The sequence below is a fragment of the Streptopelia decaocto genome, assembly GCF_964273445.1.
Source record: "Streptopelia decaocto genome assembly, chromosome: 2".
Classification (NCBI taxonomy): domain Eukaryota; kingdom Metazoa; phylum Chordata; class Aves; order Columbiformes; family Columbidae; genus Streptopelia; species Streptopelia decaocto.
In genome coordinates this window covers 251,393-265,260 of record NC_138655.1, presented here as the reverse complement: position 1 = coordinate 265,260, position 13,868 = coordinate 251,393, and the positions used below count along the sequence as shown (strand labels likewise).

At 67.0% G+C, this 13,868-nt stretch overlaps 1 protein-coding gene across 18 annotated transcripts in view; it reads left to right on the top strand.

Annotated features, from left to right (window-relative positions):
- SCRIB (scribble planar cell polarity protein) overlaps positions 1-13,868 on the top strand; it is a 141,581-nt gene that overhangs the window by 32,403 nt on the left and 95,310 nt on the right. For all 18 annotated transcript variants that reach the window (XM_082046716.1, XM_082046706.1, XM_082046707.1 and 15 more), the window contains exons 6-11: positions 1,968-2,031; positions 3,133-3,207; positions 3,291-3,435; positions 9,653-9,771; positions 11,218-11,417; positions 13,656-13,822. In XM_082046716.1, coding sequence (XP_081902842.1) covers positions 1,968-2,031; positions 3,133-3,207; positions 3,291-3,435; positions 9,653-9,771; positions 11,218-11,417; positions 13,656-13,822 — 770 coding nt within the window. The remainder of the gene's footprint in view (positions 1-1,967; positions 2,032-3,132; positions 3,208-3,290; positions 3,436-9,652; positions 9,772-11,217; positions 11,418-13,655; positions 13,823-13,868) is intronic.

Genomic DNA, 13,868 nt, shown 5'->3' with positions numbered 1-13,868 from the left:
GATACTGTGATACTGTGATACTGTGACACTGTGACACTGTGACCGAGCCGCGGGCACGGCAGCACCGGCTGTGCGGGCACGGCGAGTCCTGGCTCCGCGGGGCTGCCGGCCGTGGCGTCACCGGGTCGCGGTGTGTTGGTGCTCAGGGCACGTCCCTGGGGCGCTGGTGCGGTGGTGCTGGTTCCCGTTGGTTCTCCTCGCAGCGTTCGGCCCAGTGGGCGTGTGTCCGTGTGTCCTGACCTCTCTGAGACACCGTGCCCGTGTGTCTCTCCCTTTCCCTTCAGCATGGGCGTCCCGTTCGGGGGTTGAGGCTGCTGCGTGTGTGGCTCCTGCCCTTCCCCGCCGCTCTGCCCCCTGCCTCCCCACGTCCCTTGTCACCCGCCGGCTCCCCTGCTCCCGCTGGGCTGTGCCCCGGCCTCGCTGTCACCCGCCGGCTCCCCTGCTCCCGCTGGGCTGTGCCCCGGTCTCGCTGTCACCCGCCGGCTCCCCTGCTCCCGCTGGGCTGTGCCCCGGCCTCGCTGTCACCCGCCGGATCCCCTGCTCCCGCTGGGCTGTGCCCCGGCCGCGCTGTCACCCGCTGGCTCCCCTGCTCCCGCTGGGCTGTGCCCAGGCGGTGTCGCTGTCACCCGCCGGCTCCCCTGCTCCCGCTGGGCTGTGCCCAGGTGGCCTCGCTGTCACCCGCCGGCTCCCCTGCTCCCGCTGGGCTGTGCCCCGGTGTCGCTGTCACCCGCCGGCTCCCCTGCTCCCGTTGGGCTGTGCCCCGGTCTCGCTGTCACCCGCCGGCTCCCCTGCTCCCGCTGGGCTGTGCCCCGGTGTCGCTGTCACCCGCCGGCTCCCCTGCTCCCGCTGGGCTGTGCCCAGATGGCCTCGCTGTCACCCGCCGGCTCCCCTGCTCCTGTTGGGCTGTGCCCCGGTGTCGCTGTCACCCGCCGGCTCCCCTGCTCCCGCTGGGCTGTGCCCCGGTGTCGCTGTCACCCGCCGGCTCCCCTGCTCCTGTTGGGCTGTGCCCCGGCCGCACTGTCACCCGCCGGCTCCCCTGCTCCCGCTGGGCTGTGCCCGGGCCTCGCTGTCACCCGCCGGCTCCCCTGCTCCCGCTGGGCTGTGCCCGGGCCTCGCTGTCACCCGCCGGCTCCCCTGCTCCCGCTGGGCTGTGCCCCGGTCTCGCTGTCACCCGCCGGCTCCCCTGCTCCCGCTGGGCTGTGCCCAGATGGCCTCGCTGTCACCCGCCGGCTCCCCTGCTCCCGCTGGGCTGTGCCCCGGTCTCGCTGTCACCCGCCGGCTCCCCTGCTCCCGCTGGGCTGTGCCCTGGTCTCACTGTCACCCGCCGGCTCCCCTGCTCCCGCTGGGCTGTGCCCTGGTCTCACTGTCACCCGCCGGCTCCCCTGCTCCCGCTGGGCTGTGCCCCGGTGTCGCTGTCACCCGCCAGCTCCCCTGCTCCCGCTGGGCTGTGCCCCGGTGTCGCTGTCACCCGCCGGCTCCCCTGCTCCCGCTGGGCTGTGCCCCGGTCTCGCTGTCACCCGCCGGCTCCCCTGCTCCCGCTGGGCTGTGCCCCGGTGTCGCTGTCACCTGCCGGCTCCCCTGCTCCCGCTGGGCTGTGCCCCGGTGTCGCTGTCACCCGCCGGCTCCCCTGCTCCCGCTGGGCTGTGCCCGGGCCCCAGTTCGCTGCAGACGGTGCAGGATCTTCAGCTGCGCGTGTCCCTTGGCACGGGTTTGCTCGGAGAGGGTTTCGTGGGGGGAGAAGGCGGGTTGGTGACGGGCTGGGAGCGGGGAGACCAGCGGCTCCGGGGCTGCCGGTGCCGCGGGCGCCCGTCGGCGCGGCCTGGGATGGGAAGGGCGCCAGCCCGGGGGGCTGCGGGAGGACGGGGGGTGTTCAGAGCCGCGGGACGGTGAGATGTGCATCCCAGGTGCTAACCTCTGTTCGTTCTTTCATCCCCTCCCTTCCCCTCTCTGCTCCCCGGATCCTGCAGTTCACTCTCCTTCCTCGTCAAGTTAGAGCAGCTGGATCTCGGTGGCAATGACCTGGAAGTGCTGGTAGGTGAGGGAACGCGGGAGGGCGGTTGGGCCGGAACCCTGTGCCTGTGTGGAACAAGTGGGTTTTCATCTGAAATGCAAAGAAATAGACGCTGCTTGTTTGGGCGGGTTCTGACCCGCCCACCATGGCCTGGTTATTGTTCCCAGCGTAACGTTCCCTTCCCGCGCTGGCCCGTGCGTTCTGTTCCCGCTGCGCAGCTTGCTCTGCTCTTTAAGCGCCGTGCTCCGGGTGCTGGTTCTTGCTCTCCAGCCGCCTGCTCGGCCCTTCGGCGCTTCGGCTCTTCGTGTTGCGCTGCCCTGCTGTTGCTTTGCTCTGCCAGCTCTGCGCCTTTCCCCGCTCCGTCAGGTTGCTGCGCCGGGCGGTGCGGAGCCGTGCCGAGTTCTGGCAGTGATCCGGGCTGGGGCTGTGCCCCCGCACGGGGGTTTGCATGGACCAACACGCCGAGAGCCGGTGCACAGCCTCGAGATTCAGCGTGTCCTGGCGTTCGGGGGCGTCCGGTGATGCTCTTTGATTTTGCCGCTATGGACTGAGCTGTTACTGGGTCCTGCTCTCAGTGTTCTGGAATGCGTTTTGGCAGAAAGCCACCTAAATGGGGAGGCAAAGCAGCAGCTCGTGCAGCTTTCTGTGCGGAGCCCGGCAGCTGCCATGGGGCTGGGTTGGCAGGGGTTGACTCCAGTTTGGAGCGTTGGGAGTGGCGCTGTAACGCCTCTGCCGCTGCCGATGGTGCTGCCGCGTCACGTCGGGTTGGCCAGGGCTGTCCCAATGTGGTTTCGTGTCTGCGAGGAGGAAGAGGAGAAGGGCTCGTTTCTTCCGTGGGGCAGAATTTCCAAAGCCCCGTTTAGTTCTGGTCTCGCCTGCTCCCACGCAGCCCCTGCTCTTGGCTCCGTGTTTCCTGCTGGGACCTTCTGAAGCCGGGGAGCTGCTCCCCACATTTCCGAACACACACGCTGCTGTGCTGTGGCCCAGCACCACGTCAGCCTCGGAAACCGCGTGGTGAATGGTTCTAGTGACACTCTAGCTCAGCAGAGGGGATTTGTAGCATCCTAGGGCGGTTTCCCCATGGAAGGGACTGACGCTGTCACTGTCCCGCTCCGTTACAGCCGGACACTCTGGGAGCGTTACCGAACCTGCGTGAGCTTTGGTTGGACCGCAACCAGCTCTCGGCCCTGCCCGCGGTGAGTACCTGTTCGGCATGGGGTCACCGCTCTGCTCCCGTCCCGCGCCCCTCCGCGAGCTCAGCGTCTCCTTTCCCGGGCAGGAGCTGGGCAATCTCCGCCGCTTGGTCTGCCTGGACGTGTCGGAGAACAAGCTGGAGCAGCTGCCCAGCGAGGTGAGCGGGCTGGTGGCGCTGACGGACCTGCTGCTGTCCCAGAACCTGCTGGAGAGCATTCCCGACGGGATCGGTGAGTGCTGGGACGGGATCCGTGGGTGCTGGGATGGGGAGCAGTGCGGGATGGGGTCGGTGAGTGCTGGGATGGGGAGCAGTGCGGGATGGGGTCGGTGAGTGCTGGGATGGGATGGGGAGCAGTGCGGGATGGGGTCGGTGAGTGCTGGGATGGGGTCGGTGAGTGCTGGGATGGGGTCGGTGAGTGCTGGGCTGGGATGGGGAGCAGTGCGGGATGGGGTCGGTGAGTGCTGGGATGGGGTCGGTGAGTGCTGGGATGGGATGGGGAGCAGTGCGGGATGGGGTCGGTGAGTGCTGGGATGGGATGGGGAGCAGTGCGGGATGGGGTCGGTGAGTGCTGGGATGGGGAGCAGTGCGGGATGGGGTCGGTGAGTGCTGGGATGGGGAGCAGTGCGGGATGGGGTCGGTGAGTGCTGGGATGGGGAGCAGTGCGGGATGGGGTCGGTGAGTGCTGGGCTGGGCTGGGGAGCAGTGCGGGATGGGGTCGGTGAGTGCTGGGATGGGGAGCAGTGCGGGATGGAGTCGGTGAGTGCTGGGATGGGATGGGGAGCAGTGCGGGATGGGGTCGGTGAGTGCTGGGATGGGGAGCAGTGCGGGATGGGGTCGGTGAGTGCTGGGATGGGATGGGGAGCAGTGCGGGATGGGGTCGGTGAGTGCTGGGATGGGATGGGGAGCAGTGCGGGATGGGGTCGGTGAGTGCTGGGATGGGATGGGGAGCAGTGCGGGATGGGGTCGGTGAGTGCTGGGCTGGGGAGCAGTGCGGGATGGGGTCGGTGAGTGCTGGGCTGGGATGGTGAGCAGTGCGGGATGGGGTCGGTGAGTGCTGGGATGGGGAGCAGTGCGGGATGGGGTCGGTGAGTGCTGGGATGGGATGGGGAGCAGTGCGGGATGGGGTCGGTGAGTGCTGGGATGGGATGGGGAGCAGTGCGGGATGGGGTCGGTGAGTGCTGGGATGGGGAGCAGTGCGGGATGGGGTCGGTGAGTGCTGGGATGGGCTGGGGAGCAGTGCGGGATGGGGTCGGTGAGTGCTGGGATGGGATGGGGAGCAGTGCGGGATGGGGTCGGTGAGTGCTGGGATGGGATGGGGAGCAGTGCGGGATGGGGTCGGTGAGTGCTGGGATGGGATGGGGAGCAGTGCGGGATGGGGTTGGTGAGTGCTGGGATGGGATGGGGAGCAGTGCGGGATGGGGTCGGTGAGTGCTGGGATGGGATGGGGAGCAGTGCGGGATGGGGTCGGTGAGTGCTGGGATGGGATGGGGAGCAGTGCGGGATGGGGTCGGTGAGTGCTGGGATGGGGTGGGGAGCAGTGCGGGATGGGGTCGGTGAGTGCTGGGATGGGATGGGGAGCAGTGCGGGATGGGGTCGGTGAGTGCTGGGATGGGATGGGGAGCAGTGCGGGATGGGGTCGGTGAGTGCTGGGATGGGGAGCAGTGCGGGATGGGGTCGGTGAGTGCTGGGATGGGGAGCAGTGCGGGATGGGGTCGGTGAGTGCTGGGATGGGATGGGGAGCAGTGCGGGATGGGGTCGGTGAGTGCTGGGATGGGGAGCAGTGCGGGATGGGGTCGGTGAGTGCTGGGATGGGATGGGGAGCAGTGCGGGATGGGGTCGGTGAGTGCTGGGATGGGGTGGGGAGCAGTGCGGGATGGGGTCGGTGAGTGCTGGGATGGGGAGCAGTGCGGGATGGGGTCGGTGAGTGCTGGGATGGGGAGCAGTGCGGGATGGGGTCGGTGAGTGCTGGGCTGGGATGGGGAGCAGTGCGGGATGGGGTCGGTGAGTGCTGGGCTGGGGAGCAGTGCGGGATGGGGTCGGTGAGTGCTGGGATGGGATGGGGAGCAGTGCGGGATGGGGTCGGTGAGTGCTGGGATGGGATGGGGAGCAGTGCGGGATGGGGTCGGTGAGTGCTGGGATGGGGAGCAGTGCGGGATGGGGTCGGTGAGTGCTGGGCTGGGATGGGGAGCAGTGCGGGATGGGGTCGGTGAGTGCTGGGATGGGATGGGGAGCAGTGCGGGATGGGGTCGGTGAGTGCTGGGCTGGGGAGCAGTGCGGGATGGGGTCGGTGAGTGCTGGGATGGGGAGCAGTGCGGGATGGGGTCGGTGAGTGCTGGGATGGGATGGGGAGCAGTGCGGGATGGGGTCGGTGAGTGCTGGGCTGGGATGGGGAGCAGTGCGGGATGGGGTCGGTGAGTGCTGGGCTGGGATGGGGAGCAGTGCGGGATGGGGTCGGTGAGTGCTGGGATGGGGAGCAGTGCGGGATGGGGTCGGTGAGTGCTGGGCTGGGGAGCAGTGCGGGATGGGGTCGGTGAGTGCTGGGATGGGGAGCAGTGCGGGATGGGGTCGGTGAGTGCTGGGATGGGATGGGGAGCAGTGCGGGATGGGGTCGGTGAGTGCTGGGCTGGGCTGGGGAGCAGTGCGGGATGGGGTCGGTGAGTGCTGGGATGGGGTGGGGAGCAGTGCGGGATGGGGTCGGTGAGTGCTGGGCTGGGATGGGGAGCAGTGCGGGATGGGGTCGGTGAGTGCTGGGATGGGATGGGGAGCAGTGCGGGATGGGGTCGGTGAGTGCTGGGATGGGGTGGGGAGCAGTGCGGGATGGGGTCGGTGAGTGCTGGGATGGGGAGCAGTGCGGGATGGGGTCGGTGAGTGCTGGGCTGGGATGGGGAGCAGTGCGGGATGGGGTCGGTGAGTGCTGGGATGGGGAGCAGTGCGGGATGGGGTCGGTGAGTGCTGGGATGGGATGGGGAGCAGTGCGGGATGGGGTCGGTGAGTGCTGGGATGGGGAGCAGTGCGGGATGGGGTCGGTGAGTGCTGGGATGGGGAGCAGTGCGGGATGGGGTCGGTGAGTGCTGGGATGGGATGGGGAGCAGTGCGGGATGGGGTCGGTGAGTGCTGGGATGGGATGGGGAGCAGTGCGGGATGGGGTCGGTGAGTGCTGGGATGGGATGGGGAGCAGTGCGGGATGGGGTCGGTGAGTGCTGGGGTGGGGAGCAGTGCGGGATGGGGTCGGTGAGTGCTGGGATGGGGAGCAGTGCGGGATGGGGTCGGTGAGTGCTGGGATGGGGAGCAGTGCGGGATGGGGTCGGTGAGTGCTGGGATGGGGAGCAGTGCGGGATGGGGTCGGTGAGTGCTGGGATGGGGAGCAGTGCGGGATGGGGTCGGTGAGTGCTGGGATGGGATGGGGAGCAGTGTGGGATGGGGTCGGTGAGTGCTGGGATGGGATGGGGAGCAGTGCGGGATGGGGTCGGTGAGTGCTGGGATGGGATGGGGAGCAGTGCGGGATGGGGTCGGTGAGTGCTGGGATGGGATGGGGAGCAGTGCGGGATGGGGTCGGTGAGTGCTGGGATGGGATGGGGAGCAGTGCGGGATGGGGTCGGTGAGTGCTGGGATGGGATGGGGAGCAGTGCGGGATGGGGTCGGTGAGTGCTGGGATGGGGAGCAGTGCGGGATGGGGTCGGTGAGTGCTGGGATGGGATGGGGAGCAGTGCGGGATGGGGTCGGTGAGTGCTGGGATGGGGAGCAGTGCGGGATGGGGTCGGTGAGTGCTGGGATGGGATGGGGAGCAGTGCGGGATGGGGTCGGTGAGTGCTGGGATGGGGAGCAGTGCGGGATGGGGTCGGTGAGTGCTGGGCTGGGATGGGGAGCAGTGCGGGATGGGGTCGGTGAGTGCTGGGCTGGGGTGGGGAGCAGTGCGGGATGGGGTCGGTGAGTGCTGGGATGGGATGGGGAGCAGTGCGGGATGGGGTCGGTGAGTGCTGGGATGGGATGGGGAGCAGTGCGGGATGGGGTCGGTGAGTGCTGGGCTGGGGAGCAGTGCGGGATGGGGTCAGTGAGTGCTGGGATGGGGAGCAGTGCGGGATGGGGTCGGTGAGTGCTGGGATGGGATGGGGAGCAGTGCGGGATGGGGTCGGTGAGTGCTGGGATGGGGAGCAGTGCGGGATGGGGTCGGTGAGTGCTGGGCTGGGGAGCAGTGCGGGATGGGGTCGGTGAGTGCTGGGATGGGGTGGGGAGCAGTGCGGGATGGGGTCGGTGAGTGCTGGGATGGGATGGGGAGCAGTGCGGGATGGGGTCGGTGAGTGCTGGGCTGGGGAGCAGTGCGGGATGGGGTCGGTGAGTGCTGGGATGGGATGGGGAGCAGTGCGGGATGGGGTCGGTGAGTGCTGGGCTGGGGAGCAGTGCGGGATGGGGTCGGTGAGTGCTGGGCTGGGGAGCAGTGCGGGATGGGGTCGGTGAGTGCTGGGATGGGGAGCAGTGCGGGATGGGGTCGGTGAGTGCTGGGCTGGGGAGCAGTGCGGGATGGGGTCGGTGAGTGCTGGGATGGGATGGGGAGCAGTGCGGGATGGGGTCGGTGAGTGCTGGGATGGGATGGGGAGCAGTGCGGGATGGGGTCGGTGAGTGCTGGGGTGGGGAGCAGTGCGGGATGGGGTCAGTGAGTGCTGGGGTGGGGAGCAGTGCGGGATGGGGTCGGTGAGTGCTGGGATGGGGAGCAGTGCGGGATGGGGTCGGTGAGTGCTGGGCTGGGGAGCAGTGCGGGATGGGGTCGGTGAGTGCTGGGATGGGATGGGGAGCAGTGCAGGATGGGGTCGGTGAGTGCTGGGATGGGGAGCAGTGCGGGATGGGGTCGGTGAGTGCTGGGATGGGGAGCAGTGCGGGATGGGGTCGGTGAGTGCTGGGCTGGGATGGGGAGCAGTGCGGGATGGGGTCGGTGAGTGCTGGGATGGGGAGCAGTGCGGGATGGGGTCGGTGAGTGCTGGGATGGGGTGGGGAGCAGTGCGGGATGGGGTCGGTGAGTGCTGGGCTGGGATGGGGAGCAGTGCGGGATGGGGTCGGTGAGTGCTGGGATGGGATGGGGAGCAGTGCGGGATGGGGTCAGTGAGTGCTGGGCTGGGCTGGGGAGCAGTGCGGGATGGGGTCGGTGAGTGCTGGGATGGGATGGGGAGCAGTGCGGGATGGGGTCGGTGAGTGCTGGGATGGGGTGGGGAGCAGTGCGGGATGGGGTCGGTGAGTGCTGGGCTGGGATGGGGAGCAGTGCGGGATGGGGTCGGTGAGTGCTGGGCTGGGATGGGGAGCAGTGCGGGATGGGGTCGGTGAGTGCTGGGATGGGATGGGGAGCAGTGCGGGATGGGGTCGGTGAGTGCTGGGATGGGCTGGGGAGCAGTGCGGGATGGGGTCGGTGAGTGCTGGGATGGGATGGGGAGCAGTGCGGGATGGGGTCGGTGAGTGCTGGGCTGGGATGGGGAGCAGTGCGGGATGGGGTCGGTGAGTGCTGGGGTGGGGAGCAGTGCGGGATGGGGTCGGTGAGTGCTGGGATGGGCTGGGGAGCAGTGCGGGATGGGGTCGGTGAGTGCTGGGATGGGGAGCAGTGCGGGATGGGGTCGGTGAGTGCTGGGATGGGATGGGGAGCAGTGCGGGATGGGGTCGGTGAGTGCTGGGATGGGGTGGGGAGCAGTGCGGGATGGGGTCGGTGAGTGCTGGGATGGGGTGGGGAGCAGTGCGGGATGGGGTCGGTGAGTGCTGGGATGGGGAGCAGTGCGGGATGGGGTCGGTGAGTGCTGGGCTGGGATGGGGAGCAGTGCGGGATGGGGTCGGTGAGTGCTGGGGTGGGGAGCAGTGCGGGATGGGGTCGGTGAGTGCTGGGATGGGCTGGGGAGCAGTGCGGGATGGGGTCGGTGAGTGCTGGGATGGGGAGCAGTGCGGGATGGGGTCGGTGAGTGCTGGGATGGGATGGGGAGCAGTGCGGGATGGGGTCGGTGAGTGCTGGGATGGGGTGGGGAGCAGTGCGGGATGGGGTCGGTGAGTGCTGGGATGGGGTGGGGAGCAGTGCGGGATGGGGTCGGTGAGTGCTGGGATGGGGAGCAGTGCGGGATGGGGTCGGTGAGTGCTGGGCTGGGATGGGGAGCAGTGCGGGATGGGCAGCAGTGCAGGACGTCGCTGCCATGCGTTGCTCCGGCTGCGGGGCTGCAGGACAGGGCATCTGGAACAGGGCGTTTTTGATGGACGTAGTCGCCCTGGTTGAGTGCAGGGCAGCAGATGATGCTGGTGAGCAGTTCTCCACAGGACTAGCTCGGGTTCTTTATCTGCATCACGCGTAGACGAAGCCCGTGGGGAGGAAGGGTAGATTGTGGATCGTTAGGTTGCGAGGTCCCTGGTGGCATTTCGGCCAGGCGAACGTGGAGCGGCGTCGTGTTGCGGCACAGCTCACACCCAGCTTGTTCCCTGGCCAGGTCAGCTGAAGCAGCTCTCCATCCTCAAGGTGGACCAGAATCGGCTGACAGAGGTGACAGAGTCCATTGGGGACTGCGAAAACCTGTCGGAGCTCATCCTGACGGAGAACATGCTGACGGTGAGGCCCCGCAGCCGCCTGCCCCGCCCCGCCCTGCCGCCCCTGCAGCCGCGGCCGGGGCCTCAGCGCCGCTGAGCCCGACTCCCGCGCCCCACCGCCCTCCCGCGGCGGCCCTGGGCCAGCTCTGCCCGCCCCGGCTCTGCAGACACCTGCTGGAGGGGGATTGTCACCCTGCGGGAGGGGGATTGTCACCCTGCTGGAGGGGCGATTGTCACCCTGCTGGAGGGGGATTGTCACCCTGCTGGAGGGGGATTGTCACCCTGCTGGAGGGGGATTGTCACCCTGCTGGAGGGGCGATTGTCACCCTGCGGGAGGGGGATTGTCACCCTGCGGGAGGGGGATTGTCACCCTGCTGGAGGGGCGACTGTCACCCTGCGGGAGGGGGATTGTCACCCTGCGGGAGGGGGATTGTCACCCTGCTGGAGGGGGATTGTCACCCTGCTGGAGGGGCGATTGTCACCCTGCGGGAGGGGGATTGTCACCCTGCTGGAGGGGGATTGTCACCCTGCTGGAGGGGCGACTGTCACCCTGCTGGAGGGGGATTGTCACCCCGCTGGAGGGGCGTTTGTCACCCTGCTGGAGGGGCGACTGTCACCCTGCTGGAGGGGCGATTGTCACCCTGCTGGAGGGGGATTGTCACCCTGCGGGAGGGGCGATTGTCACCCTGCTGGAGGGGGATTGTCACCCTGCTGGAGGGGCGATTGTCACCCTGCTGGAGGGGGATTGTCACCCTGCTGGAGGGTGATTGTCACCCTGCTGGAGGGGCAATTGTCACCCTGCTGGAGGGGGATTGTCACCCCGCTGGAGGGGCGTTTGTCACCCTGCTGGAGGGGCGATTGTCACCCTGCGGGAGGGGCGATTGTCACCCTGCTGGAGGGGCGATTGTCACCCTGCTGGAGGGGGATTGTCACCCTGCTGGAGGGGCGATTGTCACCCTGCGGGAGGGGCGTTTGTCACCCTGCTGGAGGGGGATTGTCACCCTGCGGGAGGGGCGATTGTCACCCTGCTGGAGGGGCGTTTGTCACCCTGCTGGGAGGACGATTGTCACCTTTTCTCTGGAAAGTTCTCTAGGGCAGCCAGGCCGCTGCTCTAGGCCCGGCCTGAAGCCCCTGCAGTCATGGGCTACATGAAAAGCTGCCCTGGGAAGGGCCGTGGAGCAGCGTAGTTTCAGACGGCCCCGCTCCAAACTGCTCGCGATGTGACTGTAAAACTCAAGTGTCGGGCACGGACGGGTGAACCAAAGAGAACTGACCCGAGGTGTCTGAGTGCTGCTGAGCTGGAGTTGGTGCTTGGCACTCGGTGGACCTGAGGGAAGGACTGTCCCAAGGTTGTAGCGAGGGCTGTATTGAGAACGTGGCTGTCAGGACAGGGGGCAGGGGGAGGTTTGTGCCTTTACGCCTTTATTCCACTCTTGTCTTTGCAACCACTGAACCGTCTCCTTGCCAGGCCTTACCCAAGTCCCTTGGCAAGCTGGGCAAGCTGACGAACCTGAACGTGGATCGGAACCGGCTGACGTCCCTGCCGGCCGAGATCGGCGGCTGCGCCAACCTCAACGTGCTGTCCCTGCGAGACAACCGGCTGGCGCTGCTGCCGCCGGAGCTCGCCAGCACCACCGAGCTGCACGTGCTGGACGTGGCCGGGAACAGGTGAGGCACGGGCTGCCCGCCCTGCGCGTGCTGGGACACAGAGCCACGGGCTGCCTGGGCTGGGGGGACCTCTGCAGATCACCATCCAGCCGCCTGCTGGCGCAGGGACACCGAGCAGGCCACACGGGGTCACCGAGCAGGTCACACGGGGTCACCAGAGCAGATCACACAGGGTCACCAGAGCAGATCACACAGGGTCACCGAGCAGGTCACACGGGGTCACCGAGCAGATCACACGGGGTCACAGCGCAGGTCACACGGGGTCACCGAGCAGGTCACACGGGGTCACCGAGCAGCTCACACGGGGTCACCGAGCAGGTCACACGGGGTCACCGAGCAGGTCACACAGGGTCACCGAGCAGGCCACACGGGGTCACCGAGCAGGTCACACGGGGTCACCGAGCAGGTCACACGGGGTCACCAGAGCACATCACACAGGGTCACCGAGCAGGTCACACGGGGTCACCGAGCAGATCACACGGGGTCACAGAGCAGATCACACAGGGTCACAGAGCAGGTCACACGGGGTCACAGCGCAGGTCACACGGGGTCACAGCGCAGGTCACACGGGGTCACTGAGCAGGTCACACAGGGTCACCGAGCAGGTCACACAGGGTCACAGCGCAGGTCACACAGGGTCACAGAGCAGGTCACACGGGGTCACAGCGCAGGTCACACGGGGTCACCAGAGCAGATCACACAGGGTCACCGAGCAGGTCACACGGGGTCACCGAGCAGGTCACACGGGGTCACAGCGCAGGTCACACAGGGTCACCGAGCAGGTCACACAGGGTCACCGAGCAGATCGCACAGGGTCACCGAGCAGATCACACAGGGTCACCGAGCAGGTCACACAGGGTCACACAGCAGATCACACAGGGTCACACAGCAGATCACACAGGGTCACCAGAGCACATCACACAGGGTCACACAGCAGATCACACAGGGTCACCGAGCAGGTCACACAGGGTCACCGAGCAGATCACACAGGGTCACCGAGCAGGTCACACATGGTCACCGAGCAGGTCACACGGGGTCACCGAGCAGGTCACACATGGTCACCGAGCAGGTCACACGGGGTCACCGAGCAGGTCACACAGGGTCACCGAGCAGATCACACAGGGTCACCAGAGCAGATCACACAGGGTCACAGCACAGATCACACAGGGTCACAGCACAGATCACGCAGGGTCAGCGAGCAGATCACACAGGGTCAGTGAGCAGATCACACAGGGTCACCAGAGCAGATCACACAGGGTCACACAGCAGATCACACAGGGTCACCAGAGCAGATCACACAGGGTCACCGAGCAGGTCACACGGGGTCACCGAGCAGGTCACACGGGGTCACCAGAGCATATCACACAGGGTCACCAGAGCAGATCACACAGGGTCACCAAGCAGGTCACACAGGGTCACCAGAGCAGATCACACAGGGTCACACAGCAGATCACACAGGGTCACCAGAGCAGATCACACAGGGTCACCGAGCAGGTCACACGGGGTCACCGAGCAGGTCACACGGGGTCACCAGAGCAGATCACACAGGGTCACCAGAGCAGATCACACAGGGTCACCAAGCAGGTCACACAGGGTCACCAGAGCAGATCACACAGGGTCAGCGAGCAGATTGCACAGGGTCACCAGAGCAGGTCACACAGGGTCACCAGAGCAGATCACACAGGGTCACCGAGCAGATCACACAGGGTCACCGAGCAGATCACACAGGGTCACCGAGCAGGTCACACAGGGTCACCAGAGCAGATCACACAGGGTCAGCGAGCAGATCACACAGGGTCACAGAGCAGGTCGCATGGGGTCACCGAGCAGATCACACAGGGTCACAGAGCAGATCACACAGGGTCACACAGCAGATCACACAGGGTCACCGAGCAGATCACACAGGGTCAGCGAGCAGATCACACAGGGTCACACAGCAGATCACACAGGGTCACAGAGCAGGTCGCACGGGGTCACCGAGCAGATCACACAGGGTCACACAGCAGATCACACAGGGTCACAGAGCAGATCACACAGGGTCACCAGAGCACATCACACAGGGTCACACAGCAGATCACACAGGGTCACAGAGCAGGTCGCACGGGGTCACCGAGCAGATCATGCAGCACAAGCAGCGTGTCTGGGCGAGGGGAGCGCAGGACCGGGCTCCGTCCTCCCCAGCGCCGTGGGGCTTGGCCGAGGTTCTAGTTGCAGCAGAGCTCTTGTGTCCTGTTGCAGGCTGCAGAACCTGCCGTTCGCCCTGACCAACCTGAACCTGAAAGCCCTGTGGCTGGCAGAGAACCAGTCCCAGCCCATGCTGAAGTTCCAGACCGAGGATGATGAGAAGACGGGAGAAAAAGTCCTGACGTGTTACCTGCTGCCGCAGCAGCCGTCTCCCAGCCTGGGTAGGGCCGTGCTGGGAGCCGCGCGCTGTCCGCGGAGCCGCGCGCT